Source organism: Panicum virgatum, chromosome 1K (assembly GCF_016808335.1).
Source record: "Panicum virgatum strain AP13 chromosome 1K, P.virgatum_v5, whole genome shotgun sequence".
NCBI lineage: Eukaryota > Viridiplantae > Streptophyta > Magnoliopsida > Poales > Poaceae > Panicum > Panicum virgatum.
Window position 1 is genome coordinate 33,306,612 of NC_053136.1, and position 27,397 is coordinate 33,334,008.

Genomic DNA, 27,397 nt, shown 5'->3' on the forward strand with positions numbered 1-27,397 from the left:
GGTAAAGTTGCTAAAAAATCCTAGGGAATGGCATGGTTTGGTATATAAAGTTCAATGAAAGTATGAAAAAACTAGTGTTCAATTCGGATCTAAATATGTGGTCATTTATCAAAACACTAGCATTGAAATGCTCTAATGTGCTTGGTTTGCTTTCCGGTGGAGAAGGTCCATTTTTCATGTATACTAGAGGTGCTATTATTTAGAAATTACTAGACATGAGATTTGGATCATGTTATAGTTGGCCTGCTCGCACCGCAAATGAGCTTTTAGTACAGTATGTCAGTATGATAATGATAAATTAAACTTTGACCGGTAATGGCATGACAAACGCAAAGCTTTATGATGCATCCAGGACCTTGGCAATTCGGACGGCGCGTCACAACATCTTGAGCGACTAGCAACAACAGTAGGAACAAATCTATATCTTTTAGGGATTGTTTGGTTTCAGGACTAAACTTTAGTCCATGTCGCACCAAAGAGAATCTTAATATTTAAAAGTATTAAATAAAGTTTTATTATAAAACTAACTGCAGAATCCTGGAGCTAAACTGCGAGAAGAATCTAATGTGATATATTAATCCATGATTAGCGTATGATTACTGTAGCATAAATGTACCAAATTATGGATTAATTATACTCGTTAAATTTGTCACACGAATTAGCACTCGGCTGTCAAAAAAATTATAAACAGATTTTATTTGATACTCTAAAATAATAAAATTCCTTTTGATGTGACAAAGACTTAAAAAAAGAACCCGCAAACAAACAAGGTCTTAGCCTTTTCCGGCCGTATGCTACAAACTATGTGCACGGGCACTGTGTGAACGAAATTATGTCTGACAACACTACGGATAAATTCTGTTTTAGTAACACCCTATGAATATGGCCACTGGCACTGAGGTGGCACGGCAAGATGACTGCACGATGAGTCACACTTTACACTGGAAATGGACAATTCTCCCTTTGAGGCCACAATCCACAACCCAGCCAGCCCAAGGTGTAGCGCCGCCGGTCTACTTGCAGGTTGCAGCGAAAAGGACACTTCAATCTCGCCACTAGCAAGCCAAAGAGAGGCCGTCGATGATCTCGAGATCCCCAGATCTCTTTAATTTCCGCGGCGTCGTGAGCCCACGACACCTCCGCTCCTTCCACCACCGCCACCACCCGCCGCCCCCTCCCGCCCCCACCATGTCCGACCTCCGCCCGCCGGAGCACCAGGTCGCCGGCCACCGCGCCTCCGCCGACAAGCTGGGCCCGCTCGTCGACGGTTCCGGTCTCTTCTACAAGCCGCTCCAGGCCGGGGACCGCGGGGAGCACGAGCGCGCCTTCTACGAGGCCTTCTCCGCCCACGCCGCCGTCCCGCCCCGCATCCGGGACGCCTTCTTCCCGCGGTTCCACGGCACGCGCCTCCTCCCCACCCAGGCGCGCCCCAGGGACCCGCACCCGCACCTCGTCCTCGACGACCTCCTCGCGGGCCTCCGGGCGCCCTCCGTCGCCGACATCAAGATCGGTGCCATCACGTGGCCGCCGAGCTCGCCGGAGCCCTACGTCGCCAAGTGCCTCGCCAAGGACCGCGGGACCACCAGCGTCCTCCTCGGCTTCCGCGTCTCCGGCGTCCGGGTCGTCGCCCCCGGGGGCGCCGTGTGGCGCCCGGAGCGCCAGGAGCTCAAGGAGCTGGACACCGCCGGCGTCCGCCGCGTGCTCCGGCGCTACGTGTCGTCCGCTCCCGGCGAGGGGGCGGACTGCGCGCTCGCCGCGGCGGTGTACGGCGGGGAAGGTGGAGTCTTGTCGCAGCTGCGCGAGCTCAAGGCGTGGTTCGAGGAGCAGACTCTGTTCCACTTCTACTCGGCCTCGATTCTTCTGGGCTACGATGCCAATGCAGTGTCAGCCACCGGAGTTGGGGGCGGGGTGAGGGTGAAGCTGGTGGACTTTGCTCATGTCGCTGAGGGTGATGGGGTGATCGATCACAACTTCCTGGGCGGGCTCTGCTCGCTGATTAAGTTCATTTCTGACATTGTTTCGGAGGCTCCTGAGACGCCGCCATTGGCTCCTTAACAGGCGGAGATCTTGGCATATGGGAGTTGATGACAAAGGTAAGGCTCACCCTATATATGTTAATTGTTCCTTCTGTTTGTTAGATTTGCTGCTTTACATGGATGATGATAGTATATATAGGTTCAAGGATGTAAAGTAGAAAGGGAAATTGTTTCATGGGTTAGTTATTGTCTTGCGATGGGAGGAGGAGATAAAGCTGTTGGCCCTAACTAACTTGGAAAGCAAGGATAACAAAGGAGAGGAACCAGAGAGTTTCTTGCAAACTAGTATTGCTATTTCATTCAACTCAAAGGTTACATATACATGGAGGTACTACCCTCTCTATATAGCAGTTTAGGTCGGTTGCTACAGAACCGACCTAGCTACAGTGCTGTTTACACCTCAAATACAGCAATAGAACAGCTCAAGAACAGCCCAGCAGTAGCTGGTTACAGCTACACCTAAGATACCTCTAGACAATAGCAGCAGCTACTGCCAGCTCTTGATTAGTCCATACACTTTAGTAGCCAAAACCAATTTGACTTTTGCTCAAGAAAACAAATTACTTCTCCAACAATCTCCCTCTTAATTTGTTTTCCTGGCATTTCTGAATCTTCACTTCACACAGTCCTAGCTTTGTTGCACCTGCAATCTTGGACTGGGACTGAAACTTAGGATCCAGCTGAACTCATCTTCAACTTGTCTCAGGATGGAGAACTCACCTAATCAACACCCTGGACTTCCTCATGATGGAGAACATACACTAATCAACATCATGACATTTACTTATCAGGATGGAGAACACAACTAATCAACACCCTGAATTTTTTCAAGACGGAGAACACAACTAATCGACGCCTTGAAATTCCTGTCTTAGGATGGAGAACACATCTAATCAGCATCCTAGACATACACCCTCTCAGGATGGAGAACTAACTAATCGACATCCTAGAGTTTCTTGGGATGGAGAATTCAACTGATCGACACCCCAGTCAGCATCCTCAACCCATATTCATAGCAAACAAGCCTCAGCCATGAGTTAGCTGTCTCGTTGTCTTCATCTTCTTGCTTCTCTGACACATATGCCTTCTCTTTCTTCTCTGAGGGACAGTCATAAGAATAATGACCAAAATTCTTGCATCTAAAACACTTCACTCTTTTCTTGTCAAACTTCCTACTGCGTCCACTAGTCTTTGCTTCCTTGGCTCTCCATTCAGCTCGAGTCAACAAGAGATGCTCCCCCTCATTATTAGCATATGTGCAGATCCGTTCTTCATACGCCTTGAGGTGTCCGATGACTTCTTCCACGGTCATGGTCTTGAAATCACCAAACTGCTCAATGGTGGAAACAACCTGCAGAAACCTTTTGGGCACAACTCGAAGAAGCTTTTTGACGACATAGGCCTCTTCAATCTTCTCACCCAAAGCACGAATCTTGCTCACGATTGATGCCAGCTTCATAGCAAAATCATCAATCGACTCCCCATCTTTCATTTGCAGGACATCAAGTTCGGTCTTCAAGGTCTGCACCTTTGCCTCTATGACACGCTCAACACCCATGTGCATGGTTTTGAGCATAGTCCATGCTTCCTTAGCAGTCTCCTTCTCTGCTATCAGCAAGAGCGTCTCTTCTGGGATACCTTGATAGATGGCTGCTAGGGCCATCTGATCTTGGCTTTCATCAACCTCCTTCTCTGACTTGATAGCCCCCCACACGCCTTGTGCCTTTAGATAGACCTTCATCTTGATAGCCCATGCAGTATAGTTGCTCCTTGTGAGCAATGGGTACTGCAATGAGAAGGAGCTCTCCTTTGCTGATGAGCTTGCTTCTCCATATTTCACCATGGCTCTGATACCAATTGTTGGCCCTAACTAACTTGGAAAGCAAGGATAACAAAGGAGAGGAACCAGAGAGTTTCTTGCAAACTAGTATTGCTATTTCATTCAACTCAAAGGTTACATATACATGGAGGTACTACCCTCTTTATATAGCAGTTTAGGTCGGTTGATACAGTAACCGACCTAGCTACAGTGCTGTTTACACCTCAAATACAGCAATAGAACAGCTCAAGAACAGCCCAGCAGTAGCTGGTTACAACTACACCTAAGATGCCTCTAGACAATAGCAGCAGCTACTGCCAGCTCTTGATTAGTCCATACACTTTAGTAGCCAAAACCAATTTGACTTTTGCTCAAGAAAACAAATTACTTCTCCAACAAAAGCAAATGGAAAGGTTTTTATGATGTCACTGACCATCAAATGATGCTCTATATTCTATATGAGTGATTATAATATTGTCACTTGAACAAAAGCTAGGATGCCAAAAGAAATAATTGATTATGCGTCTGGAGATTTTAGTGGAAGATTGTGGTAGCTTTAGGCATCTCCAGACTCCAGCAACTATAGAAAGGTAAAGATGATAAGAACACACTATTCACAAATGAAGACATTTGTTCTGAATACCTTTTTTCTTTACTTGATTATTGAGTCGTATGTGTAACATGAATATTATTCAGGTATAGGGAATCAGAGTCTTGGAATTGGAATATATTGTTACACAGCCTCCAAATTGTTAATTGATTCTTAAAACTTTTTTTTGTATTTTTAATGTTGGTGATAGATTTGACCCTTTGAATTTTGGTGTCTATGTTGTACAATGAATAGAAGCCGTGAGTAACGAGGTTTCCCATTAAGGCAAAAATACAACGGTTTCAATCTTGCTATGTTGCACATCTAATGCTCGAATCATTCGTGCTTACTCAATAAGAAGGATAAGATGTCTAATCTCTAAAGAATATCTTGATGTTGACCTCAGTGGCTATATGCCTACTGATATGGACTGAAGTAAATTGCATTTATGTTCTAGTCAAATAACTCCTACTTTTTCTGGCACACTTCTCATGATCAATTCCATGTTGAACATACCATTGGTGTGAATTTCATAATCTTTATTCCGGCAATTGCGTAGATCCTACTTTTTCTTATTTTAAGGAGATAAGGATAGCAGAGGACCAGTACATCAGCTTCTATATACAAGGTTATGGAAAGTAATAGTTTTTTAATGATTTCTATCACTGATACTCTATCCTTTTGTTAAAAAAAATCCAGTAAATCCTATTATTCTCATTGTATCTTGGTAATGGAAAAGGACAAGTATGTCACTACTTTGCACTAGGGTAATGAAAATAATTATTTTTCAGAAGGTTTTTTTATTCATTCTGTAGGTCTCTTAAGTACTGCACTTACCTTGCTGTTGCTAGATATTAGTGTACAGTGCTTTTCTCACCATCATGGAAGTATATAGCAATCCTGATATGTGGAAGTTGCTGTAGCATTAATAGTTACTGTATAATGCTTACATGTTAGATTGTTCCAGTAGCATTTTGCATTAAAATTGATGTTATTTTCTTTGATTTTGCTTCTTCGTGATGCTAACGACTATGTTCCTAATAAATACAATTGTCAAATGTAACCTCTGGTGAATGCAGTGGTTCTGCACTCATTATAATTGATTGGACTTCTTAGTTGATTTATTTACAAAGATAAAGCTAAGTTGGATAAGAAATCCCACAGTAATTAGGTAAATGTACATTTGGGACATGAGGTCTTGTGAGACAGTATTGATGTATAACAAAGCAAGAAGAAACAGAAGCAGCAAGCAAGTCTTTGCCCTTATTAAGGACAACAGGATTCTAAACAGAAGCCTGAATTAGATTTATGCTATATTGTCTGATTGCGGTGTTAAGCAATTTTTCTTGGGCACTGCATTTAGTGTCCTCCTTTGAAATGTGAGGGATGGTACTAGTGACGGATCGTGATAATGTTATAAACAACCAGTGGAAGGTTTATTTGTTGGTGTTTCAGGATTTGCCACCCAAATGTCAGCGGCAAATCCAGGAAATTCCCGAATTTTTGTCCTTGTGATATTTTCCCTGCACGATCTCAGTTACTTGAAGTAAGTTGTGTGACTTTGTGACTGTGATAGCAACTTTGTGTTCAGAATTATTTAGTCACACTCTGGGTGTTTGACAGCACAGATGTGCCTTTGTAGGATGTTATATTTATCTGCATCCTTGACTGTAACTGGTTTATGAGTCTCAATCAATTATCATTTTGCTTAGCTAATTTTAGACCAGACCCTGCAAAGAGTCATAAGCAGAACATTTGTTCCTTATTGCTCCTATTTGCTCATGATTGATAAGTAGAACATTGCATCATTATTTTTGTTCATTTTTTTATCATTTTATTTATCACTATTTGACATACAAGTAATGTTGTTTGTCTTTGCAGGCGTAAAGTTTTGTTCGAAAAGGAAACCTCCGAGCTGCTGGTTGTGGAAATGCGAGACTCCTCAGCTCAGCCCGGTTGGCCTTCGCTGCAAACATACGGCAACCTGTACCTAATCTTCTGAAATACTCTGGGGATCGAATACGTTGGATCTGATTGCATAAAGAAAACCTAGAGGTCACCACTCTCCTGGTGAACACTGAGACGCGTGCAATGCAGGCGTTCTGATCCAAAAAACATCTTGCCGTGCCTGTCCCTGCCCTAGCATATCTTGTTGTTTGGTTTCTCTGAGGCGAAGATTGCATGCACGTGACGGGGCAGTGCCAGCCTTTGAGTAGCTATTTGCGTTCTCTGTTCCGAGATCTCTCTGACCTACTGCCACCCACGAGCTAAGCACGCTGCGCTTAAAAAATCCTATCCGCTGTCACGCTTTCTTGATCAGGTGGGTGGTTAACAATTACTTGATACTCCGTTTGATGCTACTAGGGTGGTAGTCCCGTCTGCATTGCTGCTGTCCAGTTACATTTTGACTCTTTTTACATCATGATTCTCAATACAGTGTATGAAATGTAGTGACTGGTGGGCCCCGGTTCAGCTCTACCGCGGAGCAGGTCCACATGTCAGCCTCAATACCACCGTTCTTTTTTCCAAAAAAAGAAAGAAGTACCACTTGCACATGGACCCTCCATCAGAGGAAATGATGGAGAGTGTCAGAATGCGCCTGCCGCCCGGGCGCGTAGTGCGAGCACCGAGCAGGTAGTAGTTGGGCTGGTTGCTCGCCTGAACGGCTGAACCCTCGCACATGGATCCGGTGCTGCGACGTCGCGGCTTTTGGAGGGTTGCTTTCAGGGTCGGGATAGCCGTCTCGCGAGCCCTGCTAGGCTGCTACTGCTACATTTTGTTCTGTTTCTGCATAAGAGTTGTCGCCTCGATTCCTCCTAGCTAGCTCCTGGTTCGTAACCTTGGCGACGACCCTACTGCCACGGCCAGCAATGTCCCTTGTTGTTGTTGATGCTCGATAGAATTTGGATAGGTGACAGGGACACGGGTTCACGAGTTCGTTGGGGCGATGGGATCGACCACCTGCCGGTGAAGACTGAAGAGCGGACAGGCCGGCACAGCTGTGTGCCACACAGTAGGAGTAATCGTGCCAGGGAGATAGACATCAATGGTACCGCGCCTACGCGGCTACATTCCGGCTGCCGTTGAAGGGCATGAAAGAAAAATCTGTATGCCTTACTATATAACTATATAATCAACCAGTTTAATTTGGATTAGTATCTATCGATTATGATGTATTATCTAACTATATAATCTTACCCTTTTTTTTCACAAGGTCGGGCTGGCGACGGATATCTTGGAAGGGCCGTAATTCGTGGCTGGCCCATATAGCCCATACCACCACAGCAGGCTTTCTCTGGGCGGGCAGGCCCACAGCCTTCAGTCCGTTGGGCCACCCAGGCTGACTGACAGTCAGCATGCTGCCGGGCGCGCGCATGGTTGTACTGCACGGGGAAACCACGGCCGTTTTCAAGGCACCTGCGCTAGTTGGCAGGAGCGTGTGAACGCCAGATAGTAGAGCTACAACCATTGAGCCCTTTCATAGGACTCATACGGCAGGCCGGACCCTTGCACGGCCAGACTCGAATAGCCCCGGCACGGCACTCCCTCGCTGGAAAACGACCGACGGATCCATCCAACCCAATGCAACGCTCCGGCCGAGACATTATTTCATCCTGTACTGTGTTCCGATCACGGTCACGGTCACGGTCATGGCAGGGGGGGAAAAACGAGATGGTCGACTTGTGGGCGGCGCGTCGTCTCGGTGCACGACGAGCAGGTCACACTCCCCCGTACGAGTACGATCGATACGCTTCGCCCGACTGCCTGAGCAAGGCCGCAATAGAAGTCAAACACGGGGTCCCAACGAGCGCGGCGATTCGGCCGGGGTGATGGGTCGCGGCGGTCAAACAACTCCGGCCGGCGGCCATGGATCATCAGGTCGGGGTATCGCGGATTGGCCGTCGTTGCTATCGCCACCGGCCACCGTGCTACGCGCGCGCAGTTTGGTCCGAGCTCACCGTGTTTGATTCGGTCCGGAACGGCTCGTGTTCGAAAACCGCTTTGGCAGCGAACGCAGGCCGTGCTCTCTCCTGACTTAGCTGACCCAGCTTTTTACCGTCAGAGATGGACGGGCAATTGGGCGTCATGGTCCCGGCCGGCCGGCCGGCCGGGATTGTGCCACGAACCCCATCATCATCGATGTCCCGGCCGTTTGACGTGTAATTCAACCGCACACAACCCACACTCTACCCCCACTCAATCACTAAAAATACGCACCTCTCCCAGGTCCCATCGCGTCATCAGCGGCCTGCAGATTCAAGATCAATGATGCGAGCCGATGCCTCGCTTGGCTTGCTCGCATGCTTTCGGGAAGCCAATCTAGCCGTCAGGCGAGCAGGACGTGGAGCGAGGCGTTCTTGGCGACCGCGCACACGCACGCCTCCGCGGCCGCCTCGCACCCGCCGCACAGGCACAGCACAGCCGCACAGGTGCTGGCACGGCAGCAGCTGCACGCGCGCGTCCGCCGCGCCGCCCGACCTGCACGGCGCCCTCGCTCGGCGCCGCCCTGCTCCTGCTCGAAGCAGCGCGACCGGGTAGCCTGCTAATGGGTATAAACCCACCCCACTCCCGCCCCTACCCATTGTGTCACAGCACAGCTTCACCCACCCCGCCCCCACCCAAATATTTAATCGCCCACCACCCACCCCGCCCCCACCCAAATATTTAATCGCCCACCCCAACCCTGCCCATATGGTTAATGACTAAAACCCACCCAACCCATTCCGTGGTTGTGGATTAAACCTGCTCAGAAACATTACGCACCTGTTCCCATTCTGTGAACAGGACCTGCTGTTGCAGCCTACCGTCCGGCGGATCAAATCATTACGCACTGAAGTTTGAAGTGCGAACTGAACTGAGGTCGGACAGAACTATTCAGGTTCAGGTCATAACTGTAACACCCCTGTGTTAATTGTGCTCGCTATTCACGAGTTAACTCGCTAATCGTGGACTCAGGTTCGTCATTAGCGTTAACCGAGTTCGCGCGTTAAATATTGTTTTAGCCGTGTTCGTCTACGTTTTTTCTCCTTGATCCGAGCTCCAAATCAACTTTCGCCCAAAACGAAAGTTGTAGATCTTCTTTTCCTCTACAACTTTTATTTTGGTCAAATTCCAAGTTTCTATATGAAATTTTGAGTTTCAGGGGGGTCAAACTTGAGTCAGAATGGTTCAAATGATTTCATTATGCCGTTCCTGTGCGTCGCTGTTCTCACCGACGCCCATACCGCGACCGACGCCGGTGACTCCACGCGTCGGCCGTCGGCGATCCTCGCACGCCGCGCGGACGCCTCCTTATCCGTTCGCGACGCCCATCCTCCATTCCTCCTCCCCTTCTCCTTCCTCGCGCTTGCGCGGAGCCAGGACGAGCTCGAGCCGCCGCCGAGCTCTGCGCCGACCAACTCTCGCCACCCCGCCCCGTTTCCTCGCGCCAGAGTCTCCCTCACCTCACCCCGCACCTCTGCAGCACCTCCCCCACCTCGATTGGACCGTCACCCGGCCAGAATCGAGCCGCAAACCGCCGTCGCCATTGCCGTTCGTCCCGAAGCTTCGCCCTCTCCGTCGAGCTCCCTCCTCCGGCCCTCCTTCGCGCAAAACAAGCCCTCGGTGAGCTTCCTCATGCCACCCTCCTACTCCTCGACCTTTTTTCCACTCGATTCCGCGGCCGCCGTCTCTGATTTGCCGCCGCGCCACCGTGACCACACGCCGCCCCCACTGCGCGCGCCGCCATCACGTGCCCCGAGGCTACCCGGCCGTGCTGAACCCCGCGCCGCCCACTCCCGCTGCCGCCTTGCCCCGCGCCAGCAGGAACGCCGCAGCCGACTCCGCGCCGCCGCTCCAGCCCGCGTGCGCCGACGCCGACGCCGCGCACCCCTGCGCCCTTGTCCAGCGCGCGCCCCGCACCTCCCTGGCCGCAGCTCGGCCCAGCCGCGCCGCCGGCAGGTCACCGCCGGCGGGGCAGCGCCGCCGCGGTCGGCCTGGCCGCGCGCCGGCCTTGGCCCGAGCGGGCGAAGCAGGGGAGGGGGGGGGGGAGGCAGCTGGGACGGCGCCCACTTACATGTGGGCCCCGGCTGTCAGCGCCCCGCCTTTTAATGTTTCTTTGTTTTTTTAAATATATTTGGCTGATAATTCTTAATTGCATTATAAATCACAGGAAAATCCTAAAAATACAAACCCAATTTTGTTAGGTTTCTAAAATCAATATCTTCATAGAAAAAATACTTGTGCATGTAAAATGTCACTTTTGCCCCTAATGAAAATTCAGTTTGTGTTTAAGCTAGTTTAATTATTACCGGTTGTTCTATTGCTCTAAAAATTATGAAAAATTTGCAGTGGCTTAATTCTTGCATGTGTAGTTCACTGAAAAAGTTTCAGGTGCATGGTATATGTGCAAGTGTGTGGATCTATTGTTGTTTAATTTCTTTTCTAGGATTAAAATGAATACTCTCGATCGTCGATAAATGTTAGAAAAATTTGGGGGGCATGCTTTACTGTTTTCACGTTGAGCTGGTTAATTTTGTTGCTAGATCATGTATGCAAGTTAGGGTTTTGCTTATAATTTGCCCCTAGCTATGCTCTTTTCTTTATATAAATGTTGTTAGTTAATTATTATTTTTCATGCGTGTGTAACCTCAGCAAAACAGGCTCCTGTTTTAATCCATGCGGCTCTAAGCAAGTTTAATAGTTGTTTTGAAGGAAACACTTCAGGCTAAAACGAGTTGAACTTCTGAACCGCATTGCATTACATCGTTTTGAAATGCATTGCATCACCAGCACTCATGCATCGCACTGTGTCCTAACGGTTGCATGGCATTCTTTTTCATACGTGTAGACACCGCAAACGAAGCTATCTACGAGCTAGTTGCTGAGCCGGTCCAGGAGCCACGAACAGAAGAGCAGCAGGAGGACGCCGTTGAGCACGCTCCAGAAGACCTCGTTAACCCTGCTGACCTGCAAGGCAAGCCCCGGAGCATAACCATAATTTAATTATTCAATGTTTATTTAAGTATTTGTGCATTTAAGTTTTAGGAGTTGTATGAAACCCTAGTATGCATGTTCTCCCTAGGTACCTGTGAGTCCATACTAGTGTGCAGGTATCTTAGAAATACTTTGCTAAGTAGGATCTCGGTAAAAGTTGAGTGATTACTGTCACTCGCGAGTTAGGATCTTGATTCCTTAGTTATGGCTTGAAATGAGTTGATGAGTAAAAAGAAATGGAGACCGGGCGGAAATAAGTTGGATTATTGGTATGGAAAGGATGAAAAGAAATCTCCGCTTGTGTCAATTGAGGATCGTACTGTTGTTGGCAATGTTGATCGAGGATTGAACAGTACTAACCACATACCGGAAGTAGGAGGTAGTTGAAACCGGTAAGCTGTGTACCGCTTTACAACGGTAATTTGAATTCCGTCCTGCTACGCTGGGCGTGGGAGTTGGCGGGTGTTGGATAGGATGCCGCCTCCGGGTTCTCTGGGAGTTCACCGCGAGGGGCTCATCACCTGGGTTTTAGCAGGCGTGGTTCAGATGTTGTGGTAATGATGGAAACAGTTGACGCGCGTATGTCTAGGTAATGGGCTAAGTATACCCAAAGTCGGGTAAGCCTTGCTGAGTATTAATATACTCAGGGTTGTTGTTGTAACCCTTTTGAGCAGGTTGTGTCCCCGCTGACTTCGAGGAGGTATGTGCGTCCTGGATTGGGCAACTGCTTCCTCCTGGGTGGACCGTCGAGTGGGCCCCGTCTTCCCCGTGAAGATCGGGCAGGTTGGCATCACATCGGTGGGCAGGATGTGGAGCTCACCTTGTATCGTCGTCGTGGTTATCGTATTGTATTTCGAACTCGGTCTTAAACTTCCGCTGTGTTTTGAACTCTGTCGTTTGTACTTAAAGCTTTTATGTAAAACCTGTGTTGTAAATTAATTTATAGATTTCTGTATGCTAGTATCACCTGTGCTCGTCTTCGTATGGGTCTACTAGTGCAATTGTGATCCTGGAGTACAGTACTTTAATCGGGATTTACCCGACAGCCTGTCAGATTACACCGTTTTAAGTGCACAGTAACTTGATTAAGTATTAAGATGATGGTTAGCGCACTTAAGCCGGTTTAATTTGGGCGGTGCTGCTACAATAACACACTGAAGATCGATTATTAGGTTCAGAATGACAATGTTCCAAAAGCAAACCCAGCATATGCAAGGTCAATCATGATTTCAGATACACAGAGCCATGCCTCACACATGCGACTGTTAGATAGTTCGTATGCCCTAAGTATGTTACATAAGTTAGGTGGCATCTAGGTATCTATTTTATTCTAGCACTTCCAGCTTTTACTTTTTGTTAAACATTACTTCGGTAACGACGCACCTACGCTAAGGTAAGCATTCTTGGTAGTCCTTTAGAATAGCCCATATGTTTCATACGTGCGGGGGTCCCGTATGATGAGCATACGGGGAGGTGATAAGGCTCAATTCAAACGAGACTGTCGCTATCTGCCTCCTGATATGGAGTGCGGATTTCATACCGTGTGATTGTGATCACTGTCATTTCGTAAGGCAATGTTACGAGATGTAAACCTGTCATGCGGTTGGCCATGACCGTGACCCTTGGGACACGTCTACCCTTGGATGTCCCGTAAGGCGAGTGTACGGGAAGTGAATACGTTGTTATGACATATGCAGCGCTGCCCATTCAGCGTCGAACGTCTAGGTGCCATCTCTATAGTGGATGGTAATGTATGTGTGAATATGTGGGAAACTGCATATGCGTTACCCGTGTGGCGTAGGACACATGGGGGCCGTTCGTGAGTGCTGGCATGAAGGGTCCAGAAGTGGTTATATACTCTGTGTTCTTCTGCAGAAAACTAACCACGTTAAGCGCGTTACGAAATCCTTGATCGTAGGAATGACTAGTCTATATATAGGGAGAGTACATAATTGTGCCACCGATTGTCCTCGTATACCATATTTTGGTATTTGTTTGGGTGAGGAAAACGCTAGAACGTGCATGCATCTTGCATCTTTCATAACCAAGTTGTTGATTGTTTTGTTACTTACGGTTGCGTTTCATAAAAATTTATTTGGACCGCTATGTTTTTACTGTGCGTTCTTCAAAAATTTATTTATGTTGCATTGCCAAATTTAATTCTGTTACTTTTGAAAATTGTGGCATACGTTAGCGCTATGTGTTCTTACAGATGGCTAGCTTCACGCACGTGATCGTGGACACTGAGGGTTGGGCGCACTCCAATGCCCTCCACACCGGCCACTTTCCTCGTCTGCTGTGGCAGATGCTCAGGGCGTTTGACTACACTGAGCCCCCACAGTACTCAGGACACGAGTCTAGCTTGCTGGGCACCGAGCGCTATCAGATGATCATGAAGATTCCTGCTTACCCTGCTCGCTTGGAATGGGACTCGTGGCAGCTCACTGTCTATGGTAGGAAGCTGGCAGACTCCTGGGAGATTGCTGCTAGGAAGGCCATTGAGGAGTTTTCGGAGAAGCATAATACAGAGGTGATAGATACTCCCTACAGTGTGTTTCCTTTGAAGGATGAGACCACTCAGGCCTATGCAGATCGGGTGAATCGCAACATGAACTACATGATGCCCTTCTACAACATCAGGACAACCCTCTCGTTCAGCTACTCTTCAGCGTTGATCAACATGTACGAGCTGCTTCGTGAGGAAAATGCGATATGCAGGAGCAAGGCTCGAGAGGCTCACCTCCATGAGCAGCACATGATTGGTACTCAGGACAAGATCAAGACCCTGAAGGCCAAGTTCAGAGCTAGAAAGATAAGGATTCAGGAGTTGCAGGAGGAGCTGGAGAATAGGATTCAGATGGTGCAGCACCTGGAGGGGCAGCTTCAGCAGGCCCATGAGTTGATTGAGGACGTTCAGGCTCAGGTGCAGGCAGTAGCAGACATGGAGGCTGAGGCAGTTGAGGAGGAGCCAGAAGAAGAGGAAGAAGAGGAGGACCCTGAGGAGATCGAGGGAGTGTCTGGAGTCGAGTCGGGACCTGGGACTCCGTGAGGACGTAGCTGGATAGTGTTGATTCTCCCCTTGCCGTGTAGCCTAACTGTAGGATAGTTGGGTAGGATGACCAACATAGTGCTCTAGGCTAACCTTGGGTTGAGAATTCTTTTGTGGCTCAGTAGTTCGAGTCATGTAAGATAACCCTTTGCTAGTGTGGTGTGTAGCCGGGTCGTGCAAGACCCCTCTTTTCATAGTGGTGTGTTGCCGGGTCGTTTATGAACCCTTCTATAATGTTAGTTGTTGTCCGTAGCAGGGCTTGGTAATGTAATGAACCTTGTTCAGCTCAAGCAGCGTGACTGCATAATGTAAATTGCTTATGTTAATGATCTTCCTGGTTGCTGTTTTAGTTCGTTAATGCCGGTAGTGTGAAATTTCACCGATGAGCTGTGTTTTGATTGTCTTCGTAATTGAAATCTTGTTGAGGCGGTTTCAACCGAAGCAAGCCATTTTATCTTCCCTTGGTGAACCATATTGTGAGGGGAGGGATTCATGCCGTGTGTTCATATTATATATGCACATTCTTTATTTGCATGAATTAGTCCTGATAGCGAAATGGCTAACCAGGGGAATGATTATTTTTGCAGATGGGTGATAATCATGACAATGAGAATCATGAAGCACTACCTCAACCACCTCCCTCTTTGGCTCAAGCTGTTGCGGCTCTTATCGCTGACCGCAATGAGCAGACGGAGTTGATAAGACAACTGGTGCAAGCCCAAGCCAATGTTGGCAGAGGTCGACACGCTCCCCCGCCACCACCAGCAGAAACTGACTATGTCGGTTTTCTGGCCACCCACCCTCTTCTGTTCCATAAGGCCGATGATCCCCTTGAGGCTGATGCTTGGATTCGCACCATTGAGGATAAGTTCAACATCCTCAATTGCGCGGAAATGGACAAAGCCGCCTTTGCAGCGCAACAGCTGAGAGGACCTGCAAAAATATGGTGGGTCAATCACAAGGCTCTACTTCCTGCCAATACGCGTCTCACTTGGGATGAGTTTGTGGCGGCGTTTAAAGCCCACCACATCCCTACGAGCTTAATGAGGAGAAAGATGGCAGAGTTCCTAGCCCTGAAGCAAGGGAACAACACAGTTCTCCAGTATGCTCAGACTTTCAATCAGTTATCCCAGTATGGCAGTTTTCATGTGGATACTGATGAGAAGAAACATGATTGCTTCAGGAGGGGACTTAGAACAAAGCTTCAGGACAAGCTAGCTCTCACCACATGCAACAACTTTACCGAGCTGGTTAATAAGGCCATCACTCAGGAAGATGCCACGCTGGCACACAAGACTGATAAGAAGAGAAAGGCACCTGCTGGATCCTCCAGCAATGCACCCCAGAGGTACAAGCTAGTTCAGACAGGGAATCAGCAGGCTTCAAACCGTCCTCCACAGCAGGGCCGTTGGGTCGCTAGACCACCACAACAACAGCAGCAGTGGGCACCCCGTTTTCCGACACAGCAGCAGAGGCCCCTAATGCTACAAGCTCCACGCCCCAATAACTACCCCTGTTACAATTGTGGTAACCTGGGGCACTTTGCACGTGACTGCCGTCTGCCACCTTGGCAGAATAATTACAGGACTCCTGCGCTGAGTCAAGGTTCCAGCTAGAAGGATCAGAAAAAGAAGATTGTACCTGCCAAGACTGGTCGCGTGAACTACACCGCTCTGGAGGAAGTCCCGGAGGGCACCCAAGTGATGGCGGGTATGTTCTCCGTTAATCACTGCCCTGTTACTGTGTTATTTGATTCGGGAGGATCTCATACTTTTATCAGTGAAGCATGTGTGGCACGACTTCACTTACAAGTAACATGCCTAGAGAGACCCTATATTATTCAGACACCTGGCACCCGGTTAAATGCTGGCCAAGTAGTTCGAAATGTTCCCCTTAACTTGGGTGGGAAAATTTTTCCACTCACTCCCATTGTCCTTCCAAGTCAAGGGATAGATGTCATACTTGGAATGAATTGGATGAAGAAGCATGGCGTTATCATCAATACCTCTTCTCGTATCATTCAGTTCAACTCTTCCACGTATGGTTCTATGGATATTCATCTTTCCCAGCGCGAAATTCCAACCACTGTCATATACCATCTTGAGGGAAAAATTCTAGAAGTAATTCCGGTGGTTTGTGAATACCCCGATGTGTTTCCGGAGGACTTGCCAGGCATGCCTCCCGATCGGGATATTGTGTTTGTTATTGAGTTACAGCCTGGCACAGCACCCATATCTCGAAGGCCATATAGAATGACTCCGAGTGAGTTAGCTGAGTTAAAAGTTCAGTTACAAGAGTTGTTGGATAAATGTTTTATTCGACCGAGCACCTCACCTTGGGGTTGCCCAGCTTTGTTTGTAAAGAAGAAAGATCACGGGCTGAGGCTATGTGTGGATTACCGACCTCTGAATGCAGTCACTATCAAAAACAAGTATCCACTTGCTCGTATTGATATTCTTTTTGATCAATTAGCTGGAGTGAAAATATTCTCAAAAATAGATATTCGATCCGGCTATCATCAAATCAAAATCAGACCGGTGGATATACCAAAAATAGCTTTCTCTACTCGTTATGGTCTCTACGAGTATTTGGTGATGTCTTTCGGATTAACCAATGCTCCAGCTTACTTCATGTACCTTATGAATTCAGTATTCATGCCAGAGTTAGATAAGTTCGTCGTGGTCTTCATTGATGATATCTTGATCTACTCCAAGAATGAGGAAGAACATGCTCATCATCTTCGCATCGTACTTCAGCGTCTGAGAGAGCACCAGCTATATGTCAAATTCAGCAAGTGTGACTTCTGGCTGAAGGAAGTTCCATTTTTAGGTCATGTCATATCTGCTGAAGGTATTTCCGTTGATCCCAGTAAAGTACAGGATGTACTAGATTGGGAAGCCCCAACTTCTATTCATGAAATCCGTAGTTTTCTGGGGTTAGCTGGTTATTATCGTCGGTTCATCCCAGAATTCTCCAAAATTGCGAAGCCGATGACTGAACTTCTTAAGAAAGGTGTCAAGTTCTATTGGAGTAATCATTGTGAAGAAGCTTTCCAGAAATTGAAAACACTTCTCACTTCAGCTCCAATGTTGGCCCAGCCGGACACTACAAAACCATTTGATGTCTACTGTGATGCCTCGGGCACAGGACTTGGCTGTGTCTTGATGCAGGGGAACCGAGTGATTGCTTATGCTTCTCGATCACTCAAGCGGCATGAAGAAAACTATCCCACTCATGATCTTGAATTAGCAGCTGTGGTCCATGCTCTGAAGATCTGGCGACACTATCTTTTAGGTTCATTGTGCAACATCTATACTGATCACAAGAGTCTCAAATATCTTTTCACTCAAGCTGATTTGAACATGCGTCAAAGGAGATGGCTTGAGTTGATTAAAGATTATGACCTCAAAGTAAATTATCATCCAGGTAAGGCAAATGTGGTTGCCGATGCGCTAAGTCGCAAAGTTCATTGTCATTGCATCTCAGCTATACCATTAAGCGAATCCCTTTGCTTTGAAATGGAAAAGCTGAACTTAAGTATCGTACCACCTGGCACATTGGCCCATCTAGAGCTTACTCCTACTCTTCTTGATCTCATCATCACGGCACAAAAGCAAGATAAAGGGGTGAAGGAAATTCAGAGAAGACTATCAGAAGGAGATCCTAAAGTGAATTGCTTCCACCAGGATACTGAGAATGTGTTATGGTTCAAGAACCGATTAGTGGTGCCTAAGAATTTTGAGCTCAGAAAACAAATTCTTGACGAAGCCCATACTTCACGGTTATCAATCCATCCGGGTAGCAACAAGATGTACCAAGACCTAAAACAACGATTTTGGTGGACTCGGATGAAAAGAGAAATAGCCAAATATGTTTTAGAGTGTGATATCTGCCAGAGAGTCAAGGCTAGTCATCTCAGACCAGCTGGAACTCTCCAGCCCTTGAATATTCCAGAATGGAAATGGGAAGATATAAGTATGGATTTCATCGTCGGCTTACCTCGAACTCAAAAGGGTTACGACTCTATTTGGGTTGTAGTGGATAGACTGACCAAGTCGGCACATTTCCTCCCAGTTAAGACGACATACTTGACCAAGCATTATGCGGAATTGTACATTAATCGCATACTTTGTTTGCACGGTGTGCCAAAGACCATCATTTCTGATCGTGGAACTCAATTCATTGCTCGTTTTTGGGAGCAATTACATGCTTGCTTGGGAACCCATCTTATTCGTAGCTCTGCATATCACCCTCAGATAGACGGCCAAACCGAGAGGATAAATCAAATTTTGGAGGATATGCTCCGTGCCTGCGTCTTAACCTATCCACAGAATTGGGATCAATGTTTGCTATTAGCTGAATTTTCTTATAACAATAGTTATCAAGAAAGCATCAAAATGGCACCATTTGAAGCATTATATGGTCGTCGATGCCGTACACCTCTCAATTGGTCTGAAACCGGGGAAAGAACTATTTTTGGACCCGACATGGTTCAAGAGGCCGAAGAACAAGTTCGTCTTATCCAAGCCAACATAAAGATTGCACAGTCTCGACAGAAGAGCTATGCGGATAAAAGAAGGGATCCACTCGTCTTTAAAGTCGGTGACCATGTCTATTTAAAAGTATCACCTTGGAAAGGCGTGCAAAGATTCGGAATAAAAGGGAAGTTAGCTCCCCGCTACATCGGTCCGTATCCAATTGTGGAAAGATGCGGTCCTGTGGCTTATCGGTTGGATCTTCCAGCAAACCTTTCTGCCGTTCATAACATTTTTCATGAATCACAACTCAGAAAGTGCCTTAGAGTTCCGACTGAAGTTGTTGAAAGTGACTCGATTCAATTAGAGTCTGATCTCACTTATCCAGAGCATCCTATCAAGATTATTGATCGCAAGGATCGAGTTACTCGTCGCACAACCAACCGATTCTACAAAATTCAATGGAGTAATCACTCCGAAGATGAAGCGACTTGGGAGAAGGAAGAATTTTTGAAATCCAAGTATCCGGACTTTTTAAACGCTCATCCAGGTACTTCACTTTTGTACCTTCTCGCTTATTTGTTCCCTTGTGCGTGAATCTCGGGACGAGATTCCTTTAAGGTGGGAAGGCTGTAACACCCCTGTTTTAATTGTGCTCGCTAATCACGAGTTAACTAGCTAATCGTGGACTCAGGTTCGTCATTAGCATTAACCGAGTTCGCGCGTTAAACATTGTTTTAGCTGTGTTCGTCTACGTTTTTTCTCCTTGATCCGAGCTCCAAATCAACTTTCGCCCAAAACGAAAGTTGTAGATCTTCTTTTCCTCTACAACTTTTATTTTGGTCAAATTCCAAGTTTCTATATGAAATTTTGAGTTTCGGGGGGGTCAAACTTGAGTCAGAATGGTTCAAATGATTTCACTGTGCCGTTCTTGTGCGTTGCTGTTCTCGCCGACGCCCATACCGCGACCGACGCCGGTGACTCCACGCGTCGGCCGTCGGCGATCCTCGCACGCCGCGCGGACGCCTCCTTATCTGTTCGCGACACCCATCCTCCATTCCTCCTCCCCTTCTCCTTCCTCGTGCTTGCGTGGAGCCAGGACGAGCTCGAGCCGCCGCCGAGCTCTGCGCCGACCAACTCTCGCCACCCCGTCCCGTTTCCTCGCGCCAGAGTCTCCCTCACCTCACCCCGCACCTCTGCAGCACCTCCCCGACCTCGATTGGACCGTCACCCAGCCGGAATCGAGCCGCAGACCGCCGTCGCCATTGCCGTTCGTCCCGGAGCTTCGCCCTCTCCGTCGAGCTCCCTCCTCCGGCCCTCCTTCGTGCAAAACAAGCCCTCGGTGAGCTTCCCCATGCCACCCTCGATTCCGCGGCCACCGTTGATGATTTGCCCCCGCGCCACCGTGACCGCGCGCCGCCCCCACTGCGCGCGCCGTCGGGCCACCCTGTGCAGGGCCGCGCCCCTCCGTCGCACGCCTCGAGGCTACCCGGCCGTGCTGAACCCCGCGCCGCCCACTCCCGCCGCCGCCTTGCCCCGCGCCAGCAGGAACACCGCCGCCGACACCGCGCTGTCGCTCCAGCCCGCGTGCGCCGCCGCCGCCGCCACGCACCCCTGCGCCCTTGTCCAGCGCGCGCCCCGCACCCCCCCTGGCCGCCCTGGCCGCAGCTCGGCCCAGCCGCGCCGCCGGCCGGCCACTGCCGGCGGGGCAGCGCCGCCGCGGTCGGCCTGGCCGCGCGCCGACCTTGGCCCGAGCGGGCGAAGCAGGGGAGGGGGGAGGCAGCTGGGCCGACGCCCACTTACATGTGGGGCCCGGCTGTCAGCGCCCCCCCTTTAATGTTTCTTTGTTTTTTTAAATATATTCGGCTGATAATTCTTAATTGCATAATAAATCACAGGAAAATCCTAAAAATACAAACCCAATTTTGTTAGGTTTCTAAAATCAATATCTTCAGAGGAAAAATACTTGTGCATGTAAAATGTCAGTTTGTCCCTAATGAAAATTCAGTTTGTGTTTAAGCTAGTTTAATTATTACCGGTTGTTCTGTTGCTCTAAAAATTATGAAAAAATTGCAGTGGCTTAATTCTTGCATGTGTAGTTCACTGAAAAAGTTTCAGGTGCATGGTCTATGTGCAAGTGTGTGGATCTATTGTTGTTTAATTTCTTTTCTAGGATTAAAATGAATACTCTCGATCGTCGATAAATGTTGGAAAAATTTGGGTGGCATGCTTTACTGCTTTCACGTTGAGCTGGTTAATTTTGTTGCTAGATCATGTATGCAAGTTAGGGTTTTGCTTATAATTTGCCCCTAGCTATGCTCTTTTCTTTATATAAATGTTGTTAGTTAATTATTATTTTTCATGCGTGTGTAACCTCAGCAAAACAGGCTCCTGTTTTAATCCATGCGGCTCTAAGCAAGTTTAATAGTTGTTTTGAAGGAAACACTTCAGGCTAAAACGAGTTGAACTTCTGAACCGCATTGCATTACATCGTTTTGAAATGCATTGCATCACCAGCACTCATGCATCGCACAGTGTCTTAACGGTTGCATGGCATTCTTTTTCATACATGTAGACACCGCAAACGAAGCTGTCTACGAGCTAGTTGCTGAGCCGGTCCAGGAGCCACGAGCAGAAGAGCAGCAGGAGGACGCTGTTGAGCACGCTCCAGAAGACCTCGTTAACCCCGCTGACCTGCAAGGCAAGCCCCGGAGCATAACCATAATTTAATTATTCAATGTTTATTTAAGTATTTGTGCATTTAAGTTTTAGGAGTTGTATGAAACCCTAGTATGCATGTTCTCCCTAGGTACTTGTGAGTCCATACTAGTGTGCAGGTATCGTTAGCAATGCTTTGCTAAGTAGGATCTCGGTAAAAGTCGAGTGATTACTGTCACTCGCGAGATTAGGATCTTGATTCCTTAGTTATGGCTTGAAATGAGTTGATGAGTAAAAAGAAATGGAGACCGGGCGGAAATAAGTTGGATTATTATTATGGAATGGATGAAAAGAAATCTCCGCCTGTGTCGATTGAGGACCGTACCATTGTTGAAAGTGTTGATCGAGGATTGAACAGTACTATCCACATACCGGAAGTAGGAGGTAGTCGAAACCGGTAAGCAGTGTACCGCTTTACAATGGTAATTTGAATTCCGTCCTGCTACGCTGGGCGTGGGAGTTGGCGGGTGTTGGATAGGATGCCGCCTCTGGGTTCTCTGGGAGTTCACCGCGAGGGGCTCATCACCTGGGTTTTAGCAGGCGTGGTTCAGATGTCGTGGTAATGATGGAAACAGTTGACGCGCATGGTGTTGTGTGAGTTAGGTCCACCTTGCAAGGTTAAATCGGATTGATTCGCCGTGACTCGCAGATATGAGAGCCTTGGTTACTTTGTCACATCGTAGTAAGAAAATGGAATGAGAACGGAATGGAAAAGGTTGGATTGTGAGTTACTGATGAATAATCTGATCCACCATGTGTGCTCTAGATGTTTAGGCGAATATAGTTAATGCTCGCTGTACTAAATGGAGCTAAAATATCGAAAGTAAGGATTCACTTCTAGCAGCCTTTCAGCAAAAGAGCTCCAGAGCCAAAAAGCTTTGCATGTCTAGATAATGGGCTAAGTATACCCAAAGTCGGGTAAGCCTTGCTGAGTATTAGTATACTCAGGGTTGTTGTTGTAACCCTTTTGAGCAGGTTGTGTCCCCGCTGACTTCGAGGAGGTATGTGCGTCCTGGATTGGGCAACCGCTTCCTCCTGGGTGGACCGTTGAGTGGGCCCCATCTTCCCCGTGAAGATCGGGTAGGTTGGCATCACATCGGTGGGCAGGATGTGGAGCTCACCTTGTATCGTCGTCGTGGTTATCGTATTGTATTTCGAACTCGGTCTTAAACTTCCGCTGTGTTTTGAACTCTGTCGTTTGTACTTAAAGCTTTTATGTAAAACCTGTGTTGTAAATTAATTTGAAGATTTCTGTATGCTAGTATCACCTGTGCTCGTCTTCGTACGGGTCTAATAGTGCAATTGTGATCCTGGAGTACAGTAGTTTAATCGGGATTTACCCGACAGCCTGTCAGATTACACCGTTTTAAGTGCACAGTAACTTGATTAAGTATTAAGATGATGGTTAGCGCACTTAAGCCGGTTTAATTTGGGCGGTGCTGCTACAATAACGCACTGAAGATCGATTATCAGGTTCAGAATGACAATGTTCCAAAAGCAAACCCAGCATATGCAAGGTCAATCATGATTTCAGATACACAGAGCCATGCCTCACACATGCGACTGTTAGATCGTTTCAGGAACATGTAATGGTGCAAAATTAGAGCTTGTACAGCCACAGAAATCCAGTGAAAAAGACATCTCCTCTGTATCGCTTCCTAGATCATCAGCTTCTTCTCAGCAAATCGCCATCCCCAGCCAGCTTGATCGACTGTACTCTATTGAGTGCTTTGACTTCTTGACGAGCTTCTACAATCCCGCCCAGCTATATTAGTCTTTGGCTTACCAATGGTGCATCTGCCAAGGTCAGCAACAAAATGGCATTATATCAGTACTGGAAAGTGATATACTACTGGATAGGTTCTACAAAAAAATATATAATACTAGAAATTTTGTAACACGAGAAAAAAGGGGATTATGGTAAAGATGCTAAGACATATGTATTGTATCAGAAAGTACAGTGCTGATTTTCAGAGGAAAAGAAATGTGTGGGTTGGAGAGCATGATGATCAGTAAAGAAATGCAATCTAGTAGATTCAAGTTAGATGCAGACATGGCAATGGCAGAAATGTATCCAAAATCAAGTTTAAGGAACACCGTCTCTCGAGAGAAAATCAACAAAATAAAGATAATTGTTTAATGCCTCAGACCACACATAGAATTCTGGGCACTGAACTGATGTGCCTTATATGCAGAAGAGTAAGCATGCATACCTCCATAGTCTAAACAGCAAAAAAGGTAATCAGGGATGCTTAGTTAAGTCTATAGCTATGAACTTACCACAAACTTTAAGAACTGGAGATCACCATTTTCAACACGGATGCCTCGCAGATCAAAGATTCCTGTCATGAGTACAAGGGCTAAGGGGTATTAATTGAGAAAATGCACAAGCTCCAGATTAGAAAAAAGTGAAGCACATATAAGAAGACTTATACCTTCACTGGTATTTATAAAGCCAATCTTTGCAGCAAACTAGAGCTTCAAGTGTTTGTGGAATCATCGAGCTAATCGGGAACAATAAGTCATTCCTGATGCAGCATATAATCAGGAGGCGAGGCAATAAGCCAATCTTTGCACATATAAGACAGAACAGGTATCTATTAAAATTTAAAGATCACAATCAGGCGAGGCAACATCTAAATGTTTTTGTCACTAATGTACCTAATCTGGAGGGGCACCTCACTTGTTTCTCTGTCAGAATTATTGCAAGAAACAAGATTTTCAACTCTCAAACATCTGGTGCTCGTGGTTAAAGAAGGTTCAGGATCTAATCGGGAACAATAAGTCATTCCAGATGCAGCAATTCATGGAACAACTGACCGAGTAAACCAAAGCCAAAAGGGATCACCTCGACGTTCTTCTGAAAACAAAACACATGTGTTTCCCTCATTCTTTTGTGACCTAACACATTCCTAACTTTAGTCCATATGCAAGAACCATATGGGTAGGTTCAGTTCAAACTGCTTGCATATGGATCGTTTGCAGAAGAGAGTCGAAATATACCCTCACCAACCAAGAACCAAGATCCACGAGCACAGCAGGCGGGAAGCAAAGAAGTGGCGAGGCGGCACGGGGAAGGAGAGGAGGAGCGAGCTCTCTTACCAGCCGGAGCGCAGCGGAGGCCGAAGGTCGCTGGGAGAAGGGGCTAGGGGTTGGGGATGACGATGCCGCCTGGACCCCCGTTTGATTTGCGGGTCAGGTCAGGAACGGGAGGGGACAAGTGTCCAGGCGATTGGCCGAGCTCGTCGCTAGCTGCTCGGCTTGCTTGACCGGCCACGAACGGGAACTCGGGGAGGCCGCCGTTGGCCTACTCTGCCTCCCCCTCCATGGATCTACTGCTCCACCACCACCATCGTATCAAGAAGCAGAAAGAGAAGGGGAAGGAGAAGGAGATAACATGAAGGAGAAGATGGGGGAGCAGATCTGGAGGAAAAGCACCTGGATCTGCTACCGGTGTTGGAGGAGACGACGCTGGAGCCTGGAGCGGAGGCGCGATGACGACGGCAGCGAGCTGGCGGCGGATGAGCTTCGCGCCGCCGCTTGCGTGAGGGAGCCGCTCCGCTCGTGAGATGGGAGCACGGGAGCCCAACCCGCCCCAAACCCGCTTTTTTGTGAACCCAACCCACCCTGACCCGTGAGTTCAGAGGACCTGTTTTCACCCGGTTATACACAATCCATTTTGGAACCCGCCCCAAAAAACCTGTTTCTCCCCAACCCGTTAGCAGGCGTACAACCGGGCGTCCTCGGCGGCACACGCTAACTGCATGAGGTTGTCGAGCGTGGGGCGGAGGCCCGCGGCGGCACCCTCGTGGCTCCTGTCGACGCCCTGCCATGCCTGCGCCTCCGCGACCCTCTGCCGGAGCCTCTCGTCCAGCTCCGTGCTGCGCGCCAGCGTGCGCCCCAGGTCGGCCTCCACCGCCCGAAGGCGCCGCGCCGCCGCGCGTTCCGCCGCCGACACCATGATCCGCGAGTGCCGGCGCCGCAACTCCTGCAGCCCCGCCCGCAACCGCTCGGTTTGCCCGCGCAGAAGCCGGCCACGAGAATGGCATCTGACACCGTATCACTGCACTGGAGACCGAACGGAACTGAATTGAAACAGCGTTCACTGCAGAACCATGTGAAGAAATCGGTCGGCGCACCTCGATTCGCACGAGCACGTCGATCTCGACGCCCTTGCTGTAGAGGTGCGATAGTTCGCCCTGGGACTCCGGCGCGGGGCCGGCCGGGTGGACGCGGCGCCGGAGCAGAGCACCCTGCTGTGCGCGTCCCCCGCGGCCGCGAACGCCTGCGGCACCAATAGCGGCGGCACGACCGGCAGCAGGGCGTGCTGGCCTTGAAGGTCCATGGTCAAGCTCGTGCCGGCCACATTGCCCACCCGCGTGCGCTTCCTCGGCCCGAGGCTGCCGCTATCGTCGTCGTTGTTGCAGAGGTGACGTCGCTGCACACTACTGCATTGCCGGCCACCGCGGCGGCGAGCTGGCGGCCGCCGCACGCCGACACGCCGGCCTGTAGCCGCGTCCAGCGCTGGCGAGCTGTGAATGTGAAGCACACAACGCAGGCGACACTGCGACAGGTGCTGAATGGAGATGACGTGGCGGTGGCTTCAGGGCGGACGAATGAATAAGAAGATCACGGATCAGGAGACGAACCTGGCGATGGCGCGGGGGTCGTGGGGTGGGGGGAGGCGTGGGCGGGGTCGTGCGGCGAGTGCACATGCAAGGCCATAGGAGGAGGCCCGGTCGAGGAGGACGGCCGGCACGGGGATCGGAGGCGGCGGCAAGGATGTCGTTGGATCTCTCGATAGCTTTACGGCCGGGCGATACACACCTCCTGACGTCACTTCGCATCTCGTCGGTTGAAGCCCGAGCCTAACCCGAGTCCAACACCGCCTGGCCTCGCTCGGCCCTCATATATTGTCGAGACGCCGCCGCCGCCGCCGCTTGTCCCCATCGAAACCTAAATCCTCGGCGAGGTCCAGATCAGGTATTCAGGTGACGCGGGCCCGATGAGGACGGAGGCAGCGCGGAGCAGATCCGTCGAGAGGGACCCATCCGGCGGCAACACAGAGCTGCCGATCGGAACGCCAGGTTCCTCCGAGGAGGAGGGGAAAGCGGCTGCTGGTGCTGCTATTTCTACGGCCAGCGGCGGAGGAAGGCGACGGCAGAAGCGGCAAGGAAGGGCGGCGGCTGTCCAAGGAGGACGTTAGGTGCATCCTTGAGATGAAGCCGACGGTCGTCGTGGACCCTGACGAGGAACACGCCCGAATGACCAACCACCCCGACAAGTTGTACTCGCATGAGTTCATCGACAAGAGCACCGAGATCTTTCGGGACCTCGCCGAGTCGAACGAGCGCGTCTACGCCGAGTTCCGGGAGATTTGTGCCTGGATGGGCCCCGAGGTGGAGGAGAAGGGGTACGTGGAGCTCGACCCCGATGACATCGCTCGGAGGGCCTTGTTCAAGGAAGGATCAAATCGGCGTGGTGGGTCACTCTCTCCACGATTTCCTCCCTGGGGTGGCCGGGATTCAAGTTCTTGTGCACAAAGGAGCTCACTCAAGGTATATACACTTGTGTCGGCCTATCTCTTTTCCTAGGGGGTTCTGGGTGATTTCCTCTGGTCAAAAGTATTCACATGTACCCCTGAACTAGTTCCTAGAAAGGGTTTGGAGTTGGTGGGCGATTTTCGCCGCGCCAAGGAATCCTAAGTTTTGGTCTCGGTAGGACTGGTCTGACCGG

The 27,397-nt window shown here is 48.9% G+C and overlaps 1 protein-coding gene and 1 long non-coding RNA gene across 4 annotated transcripts; one reads left to right on the forward strand and one right to left on the reverse strand.

Annotated features, from left to right (window-relative positions):
• Positions 1-681: 681 nt before the first annotated feature.
• LOC120703208 (inositol polyphosphate multikinase IPK2-like) lies at positions 682-6,734 on the forward strand. Of its 2 annotated transcripts, none has more exons than XM_039987224.1 (2): positions 682-2,093; positions 6,326-6,734. In XM_039987224.1, the coding sequence occupies exon 1, from the start codon at positions 1,081-1,083 to the stop codon at positions 2,053-2,055; it is 975 nt and encodes a 324-aa protein (XP_039843158.1). In that variant the 5' UTR covers positions 682-1,080; the 3' UTR covers positions 2,056-2,093; positions 6,326-6,734. The 2 variants fall into 2 exon arrangements, with proteins under 2 accessions (XP_039843158.1, XP_039843165.1); XM_039987231.1 differs by lacking the exon at positions 6,326-6,734 and adding an exon at positions 2,743-2,875.
• A 16,370-nt stretch (positions 6,735-23,104) lies between these two features.
• On the reverse strand, positions 23,105-25,286 carry LOC120703220. Of its 2 annotated transcripts, none has more exons than XR_005686842.1 (5): positions 25,100-25,286; positions 24,764-24,993; positions 24,097-24,189; positions 23,942-24,003; positions 23,105-23,458 (listed from the first exon to the last, which is right to left on the reverse strand). It is a non-coding gene; the product is annotated as an uncharacterized LOC120703220 (long non-coding RNA). The 2 variants fall into 2 exon arrangements; XR_005686836.1 differs by having other exon boundaries at positions 24,764-24,996; positions 25,100-25,285.
• Positions 25,287-27,397: the final 2,111 nt, after the last annotated feature.

Bases quoted from the DNA above. Each gene is read 5' to 3' on its own strand.
- LOC120703208 (XM_039987224.1), top strand. From the start codon at position 1,081: ATGATCTCGAGATCCCCAGATCTCTTTAATTTCCGCGGCGTCGTGAGC.